Below are 8,415 nucleotides of genomic sequence, written 5' to 3' on the forward strand. Positions count from 1 at the left end.
CTGCCACTAATCACCGCCAACAACGACGGCTACAATGCCATTGGCGATTGACGAGGCCAATTACACGAGCATTAACATCCGAAGAGACCAGATCTATGAGATCTTGCAAGTGGCAAAGCTAGATCGATAAGATTTGGTGGTGTTGTTACAACCGATGTGTCACTCATCATCTTCTTCACATCAGGTACATTATGATGAGGTTCATATGAGTGTTTTTTTAACCTTTGTACAATTATTTTCATGTTTATTTATTGTGTTTTACATCTTACTCCATCTTTGTTACCTATTATGTGTTAAACGCTTAGTAAGAATCAGAATCAAGAATCATTTCATGATGCACACAATGTGTTTGATGATTTGCCTGAATGAAAATTTGAAACTGTAAATAGTGTTTTTTGTACATTAAGTTGTGAATAAGTGTATAAACTTATGTATTAATATTTGAATAACCTAAATCCTACTGTGATTTTTTTGTATTTATGAATAATCTGAGTTGTATAAGTATTGTGAATGGCTTTTTTGATGCACACAAGGTGTTTGATGATTTGTGTGAATGAAAATTATAAAATCTGAAAAGTGTCTTTAAGTTGTGAACATTGTAAATGAGTGTCATAAACTGTTTTATTAAACTGTGAATTTAATTCTTGAAATGTGAGTTTTAATTTGAGAATATAGTGATGAATGTATAATTTTTGTGTATTAAACAACAAATTTATTATACTAAGTTGTGAATTTGTGTATTAAACTGTGAATTTATTGTATTATGCTGTGAATTTTGTGTATTAAATTGTGAATTAACTGTATTAAGAGTTTGAAGTTGATAATATGGCTGTGAATTTATACTTTTGTGTATTAAAGTATGAATTTATTGTAATAAGTTGTGAATTTTATGTATTAAGCTATGATTTTTATGCTTTAAACTGTGAATTAACTGCATTATCTGTGAATTTTTTGTTTAAACTGTATAAACTATATATTAAGTTGTGAATTTTTTGTATTAAATTGTTATTTTTGTGTTAAAAAATGTGAATTAATTGCATTAAGCTGTGAGTTTTTTGTTTAAACTATTAATTAATTGTATTAAGCTATGAATTTTTAATGAATTTTATTTTAAAATATAAATGATTTACTTGTGAATGTTTTTTTAGTTTTCTTGTGAATATATTTATTTTTTGTGTTGTATAAATATGTAAGAATGTATTAGTTTTATAATTATTTTGTAGTAAACTCATAATAAGTGAATTAATTGGTTTATTAAATTGTGAATATAGTATTTAAGCTGCTGATTAACGATTTTATATACATATTTGATTTAGAAGGAATGATGATTGCGATGGTGACAATTGTGGCCGGTGATGTCGTATTGTAGTTGGTGGTGATGGTAGAGTTTGAGTTTATCTTCTTTGAATTTTTGAATTATTGCAAATTGGATTGTATTAAGTTGTGAATTTTGTGTATTAAACTGTAAATTGACTGTATTAAGTTCTATATTTTATATTGCCCTAAAATATGAATGAATGTATGCATGAAAATATTAAACTGTATATTAGTGAATTAATAAGAATTAATATGTTTATTAAACTGTGAATATGATATTTTAAACTGTGAATATGCATTATACACGATAGATTTTTTAAGGAAATCTAAAATTTAGAAAAAAGAAAAAATTGAATTGTCAAGGCATAAATTTATTTTTTTATTAATATTTTGTATGTTTGGTTGCAAAAATAAAAGGGTATGTGTTAAAAAATATTACCAAATAAATGAGAACTATAATATTTTTTTTATTAAGCTGTGAATACGACCTAAAAATGCCATTGAACTTGATGTTAGTCCGGCAGTTGTCCGACATCGGCCCGACAGCGGTCTGATGGTGGTCCGACAACTTCCAAGAATAAGTGGCAACTAGTTGTAAATTAGAGAATGAAAAAGTTTGTTTTATATAATTTTAATGTTTGGTTTGTCTAAAATGTTCGTAATGAAAACATTTAAAAAATGGTTCTTAAAGTTGTTAACCTTTTGGGTTCTCATTTGAACCAATATATATATACCCCAACTAAAAACGTATTGTATTATACACATTTTTCAAGACATTTTAACTCCACTTGATTCAAATTCTACTTATCTAATTTTTTGTATCTATAAACCAAACGATATCTTTCTGAATGTGTACATATTGATAATTTCAGTTTTTAATGAAATTGGTTTTTAAAATGTAAAGTTGTAGTTAAAAAGGTAGCAACAAAAACACAAAAACATGTGTAAAAAATATTATCCGAAATTTACAAGATACGACTTGTTCATGACCTTCTATCCAATTTCCTATCGATTGACCTTCTTTCCTCCGCCTCTCTTCGTCTTTGTTGCCTGTATTACATATTTTTAGTTAATCATTGAATAACAAAACACTAAAAGTCCTATTTCTTTCTATTACAATTTACACAGCACTGCACTTTCCATCTTCTTATTAAGGTTGAAAAATCCACCCAATTATATTTATAACAACTTACTTCCAGTTTGTTTGACATTATTATACTTTGAACAATCATCCGAATCTGGATAGATTTTTTTCCAAGTAGAATGAAATGTTGGAATAAGAAGAAATGAAATCAATGATTTTGGATTTACTCACGCGAAGGCTGTGTAACCACTCCCAGCATTATTAGCAGTAGCAGCAGAGCCAGAGCCAGAGAGGAGTGCTGCATGTGAGAAGTCCTGCCTTCTGTCCCCATCCACCTGACAAAATCAACACTCAATAAAAATGACAAACACACTTGGAAAAATCAAATGAGGGCAATTTTGTAAAGGCAAGGGCTTAATGGGTCGAAAAGAAATCATATATATACCTTGATTATGGCCTTTTTGCTTCTTACTAAGATATTTGAGACAAATGATATTTAAAGGAAACTTGTATAAACTAGAGAACTTAATAAGATCATTTTTCGCATAAGTCAAAAAAAAAACTTGAAGACCAATGTACTTTCATCTATTTGTATATCAAGCCAACCTTCTATTACAATTTACAACATTTGCCTTTCAACTTGTTTGTTATTAATAAGAGATTATAGCATTGTAGTTTTTAGCAAAGCAGTGAAAGTTGGTTTGTATTTAGATGACATTGGTTGCTGTAAAGTAGAATGTTGTAAATCAAAGTAGATTGCTATTTGTTGCAGCTCATCACAAAACAAATGATACCTACCTTATCCCACTTGGATTTCTTATTTAGTCGCCCCGTATCAATAGCACCAGCTGAAACCGGATTTGTTCCACCACCACCACCCACAGCTGCTGCATAAACGCAATTTTTTATTTAAAAAAAAAAACAAATTAAAATTCCACAGATAATATATAATTTTAAAGACCTGGAATGGGCAGGGTTTTTGGTGTTGGAATAGGTAGTGCAGATTGTGTGGCAGTGCCAGCAGAGAGAAAATCAATCTTGTGATTTTTCTTTTTCTCTTGTTCTTTTCTCTCTGCTTCCCGCTTCAAATCAGCCTCTGTTGAAATAAATATAAATAAATAGTTATTATATAAGAGAAAAAGTGAACAAGGTTAAGAAAAAATATACAAAATAACCAACCAACCTATTTCATCATAAAAGTCAGTTTTGTGATAACCATGGGGATTAAAAACGTCAATGCTGAAGCAAGATCCTATCTCATCGATGTTCTGATAAGTGACAGCGTGTGTCAGGAAGTCCGGGTTGCGATATTCTTTCCTGTTTCGCACTTCTGAATTGAAGCTTCTATTCGTTTTCTTCTTTAGCAACAGAAACTTAATGATCTTTTCCTGCATCACCAAAAGAATTTGGTTGGATCGAATGGAATTGTGTCATTACATTCCAAGATCATTGCTTGTAAGGATAGAATCAACTTTTTATGTTACATATAAATAAATAAATAAAAAGGTATAATGAATTATTTTTATTACTATACCTAAAACAGTCCATTCCGTTTGAATTTGATGAGACAAAACAAACCATTTTTCTTTTCTGATGGAACTAGAATCAAAGATTCCATTCCATGGCCCAAATGAATATTCAAATTCCATGTTTCATAGAGATTTTAATTTTACCATCCCCATCCGGTGCCCATTCTTCATTTTTTTAATACAAGACCAATATAAATAGATATTAAAAATCCAATTATATATTACAATAAACAAAAATTAATGATATATAAATAAATAAAAATGTATAGCTTTTAATCTTTTATTATGGAATTCCAAACGCATGACAGATTATGACTCCTTCAGATTCCAAAAACACCCTTTTAGCTTAGAGACGAGATATGTAGAAAATTGACAAATATTATGTTATAAAAATGAAGAAACCAACGTACTTGCAATTCATCAGGGCACATTGTGGTTGGTGGTGGAGGGAGAAACTTGTCCAAGGGATCTATCTCCTTATCTTCAGTAATATTATTAACAGCTTCTTCAGACTCTGATTCGTTTCCCTTTTCTGATTGTGAATGTGATTCTGACAATTGAGGAGTTGCTTCTACTGTTGTTCCTGGTGGTGTTAATAGCTCTGGTGGTGTTCCTGCTCCTGCACATCATCTAATCACCTTAGCTTATCCAATAAAATATACCACTGCTCTGCTCTCCAATACAAAGCAACTTTTATTGCTACATTTTTCAAAGTAAGGATTTGAAAAAAAAAAGTGCAAATGAAGTCTTAACCTTATCATAGCTGATAACATTGGGAAGGAAATACTAAAGTTGCTATACAGATGGTCAATATACCCTAATCATTCCCTATCTAATTCTAAAATCAAAATCTATATAAGACTGATCCATCATCAAAAGTATTGCTGCCTATTTGAATTACTAGGCTAACAGACACTCCATTATCAACTTTCAAGTCTCAGCTGAAAAGTAAAAAGTTCATGAACAAAACCATCACGTATTTTGCAGTTTTTCAACACTTGTTAGCAGATAAAAGTATTCCTATATTTATATTATGGGCATGCAGCTTTTGTGATCTTTTAAGAAAAAACTTGAAAAAAAAGGCAGCAAGAGCTTCTAGCTTTTAGCTAAAAGCCTAAAACAAAAAGCTCCAAATCCAAAAGCTACTTCAAGTAGCGTTTAACAAAAAACACTTTTATAATTTTGCAAGATTACCCTTTTTTAAAATTAATGTCCTTTTATGTGATTTTACATGTTTTAAAAGCTTCCAGCTAATTTTCCTATATCATTATTATCATTCTTATGTGTACGCTCTGGCACATATGTTATCTGGGGGTAATTTGGGAAAGTCGGCAGATAGTGGAATCTTTGGGCAATTTTCTGTTACAAGTTACTGGGAGGGTATCTTTTGTGAAATTAAATTATTATTCCTTTGGGAACCAAAGTAGTATCCTTGTTATCGTAATGATTTGGGTATTGTCGAGTCTTCTTAAATCAATACAGTGAGTAGTAGTCCTAAGTCAGTGAATGTGAATCAAGGTGGTTGTGAAAGAAACAGCAATGTAAATTCAACAAAACATAAAACAGAAAATGGAATGGAGAAGATGTAATGATAATGACAACTCAGAATGGATGGATCTATTCATGGTGATAAAAGCCAAGATGAAGAATGTTGTTGGTGGTATACACTCTATCCCAAGCTGAATCTTTATTGCTTCTGCCACATATGTTATGTTATCTAGGGGTAATTTGGGAAACTCACTCAGCAAATACTAGAATCTTTGGTACTACAATTTTCTGTTATAAGTTACTCAGGGAGAGGGTATCTTTTGTATGATCAAGAAATTAATACTTTTTCTCGAATCAGCCAAACAAACTATCCTTCTTATTGTAATGTAATCATATGGGTATTGCTGGGTGTTCTTAAATCAATGTTTTCAGTTCTTGTTTGTTTGATTTCCAAATCCTATGTCAGTTCATAGCATCTTATTACACCAAAACAGAAAGTTATATATTTATTGCAAAATCACAAGGACACCTACCATTTGCACTTTGAAGCTCTGCACCAAACATTACTCGACCAGTTGCTACTATTTCCCCATCCTGCAGTCAAAATCAACTTTCATTAAGATACAAACCAGAAAAACACAACACGACAACTCTTTTCAATAAACACAGACTTCTTAAGTTACCATGGGTTAACCTGTGGCTTTATACTTCTTTATGAAGTTATGTGTCAGCATTATTGTTCTTATGATACATCCTGATTTTATTACCTATTCCATTGCATTAGTTATTATTCTTTTTATATAAATAATTCCAATCCACTTTTGCATAAGTGTTCATGGGTCAGATCACACAGTTGATTGTTGATCGTTGTCACTCTCCCTGAAATCCTTCCCACCTAGGTTTCGTCCAATGAAATAGGAAAGAAAGATATAAAAGAATACAAAAGTTTTGACGATTGTACTTGTACTTCTTTTGTGTATATCAATTATATAATTCAATAATTTTCCTTAACAAAAAAGCTCAGACTCTGCCCATTTCCAAAGATAGGTGAGAATTGGGGTTAAAAGTGTTGGAAGAGAAGGTTGTCAATGTCTTAGAGTGTACCCTTTCCGGATAATTTATATATCGACTTTCTTTAAGCAAGATGGCATTAACAAACCTTGGAATCAAATGCCCATATATAGGCAAAGACAAACGGAAACATTACCTCAGCTTCAGGCGACAACGCCGCCTCATCATGCCCGTAGTCAACAATCGTTAGAGTCCCCTCCCTGCCTCTAATCGGCTCCGCAGAAATCGCTTGCTGAGCTTGAGGAGGCGGCGGTGTGTTGAGAGAAGAATTATCAATAGAATCAGGTATGGTATCATCATTAGCAGAATCGAAATTAACAACCGAACCGATGCTACTCGCATTAATGTAACCCATAATACTACTATTATTAAGGGCCGCAGCATCATCTTCTTCCATATGAACAGTTTCGTTCGCGCCGACTTCGTTCTGTTCCTTGTTCGTCGAAACGGCGTTGTCATCGTTGGTGTTGTCGTCGTTATCTAAATCTTCATCCATATCGTCGTCTTCGTCTCCGTACATAGAGAGAAGGGCGATGCCTTCTGATTCCTTCTTCTTGGACGCCATGTAAGGATTGAAACACGGTACTGGTTCGAATTAATTAAGTAGAGTCCTGAAGATGTAAAACAAGGGTTTTGGATTCAAACGTAGGTTTTGAAACGACTAAACGAGGAAAGAAGACAAAATTGCAAAAATGTTCTCAAAATTATGTGGTTTTGGTCAAAAATCCTTTGGTGGTGTATTAGTGGTCCAATTTTGGATACATTGCATGGTTTTGGTCCCTATGGTTCACATTGTTGCGTGGTTTTGATCCCTACCCTACATGAAAAGACCAATACGCCCTTTAATAATTTTTTTTATTTCTTTTAATTAATTCCTTATTATTTTAATTAAAAAACCAAAACAAAAAAAACCCACCCACCCTACCCTTCTAATCCCTTTCCCTATACGACTCTACCTTTCTTTCTTGTAAAACCCAACCAAAAAGAAACTTATACACCGGCGACCTTAGCTCCCTGTGCCGCCACCGGCCTCCGTTACTCACTCTACCGCCACCAGCCTCAGTCGCCCTCCTTCTTCCTCTAGTATCGACGAATGAGATCGATTTATACCATACACCTACTGATTTTGAAGGTGAGACAGGGGTTGCAAATTGATGTCTCGTAGAGGACCTACAAAACGATGCCAAGTAATGGACCTGCAAATCGATCCCAAACACCACGTCTTCAAGAAGGTTGTCGTCCCAAACCTCCATTTCGCCCATTTCCTTTTCCGCCTGCACTAACCTCCACCCAAATTGATGGAGTTGTTTATGGTCGATTTGTTTCTCTACAACAATGCTTCCTAATAAACTTAAATCCGAAAATTAAAGTCCATGTATCGAAATTTCCACTAAAATCGGATCTGAAAATCGTTTCCAATTTGGTTTCAGGAGCCAAAATCAAAAGTCGGGTGTGAAGTAGAGTACTAGAGTAAAGAGATTGAGGGGGTTCATAGATATTACAGGAAGGAGCTTGTAGTGCAGAGGATGCAGTGGTGACAGATGTGCAAGAAGGGAAGCTGGTGGTGTGGGTTTCCGGTCACTGGCGGTGTGGGTTTCCAGCCTATTGACGTTGGTTTCCGGTGTGGGTGTTCTTGAGACTGTGTGTTTATGTGTGTTTTTGAAAAAGATAGAAAAAAGTGTGAAGTTGAGTGATGTCTGGCAGAGAGATATAATAGGATGATGGTGGCGAACCAGGTAACTCCGGTAAAAATGGAGGTTGCCGACGCTGGTTACATGCACGGGTGATGGAGGGTGGTGGTGATGATTGGGATTCTCTCCTACTTGGTATTATGACAAGGATGAAAGGGTGAGTTGGGTTTTTATTTTTTTGTCTTAAGTTAAACATAAGTTAAATTAATTTAATTAAAACATTTCGGCAATTAAA

At 33.3% G+C, this 8,415-nt stretch overlaps 1 protein-coding gene across 2 annotated transcripts; it reads right to left on the minus strand.

Moving 5' to 3' along the window:
• Window positions 1-2,176: 2,176 nt before the first annotated feature.
• LOC145165539 (transcriptional regulator family protein) lies at window positions 2,177-7,146 on the minus strand. Of its 2 annotated transcripts, none has more exons than XM_079084287.1 (8): window positions 6,626-7,146; window positions 5,952-6,012; window positions 4,341-4,549; window positions 3,585-3,789; window positions 3,363-3,497; window positions 3,200-3,285; window positions 2,633-2,736; window positions 2,177-2,367 (listed from the first exon to the last, which is right to left on the minus strand). In XM_079084287.1, the coding sequence occupies exons 1-8, from the start codon at window positions 7,052-7,054 to the stop codon at window positions 2,301-2,303; spliced, it is 1,296 nt and encodes a 431-aa protein (XP_078940413.1). In that variant the 5' UTR covers window positions 7,055-7,146; the 3' UTR covers window positions 2,177-2,300. The 2 variants fall into 2 exon arrangements, with proteins under 2 accessions (XP_078940413.1, XP_078940407.1); XM_079084281.1 differs by having other exon boundaries at window positions 3,200-3,288.
• Window positions 7,147-8,415: the final 1,269 nt, after the last annotated feature.

This window comes from Lactuca virosa, chromosome 1 (assembly GCF_052849685.1).
Source record: "Lactuca virosa cultivar CGN04683 chromosome 1, Lactuca_virosa_CGN04683_v6, whole genome shotgun sequence".
Taxonomy (NCBI): Eukaryota; Viridiplantae; Streptophyta; class Magnoliopsida; order Asterales; family Asteraceae; genus Lactuca; species Lactuca virosa.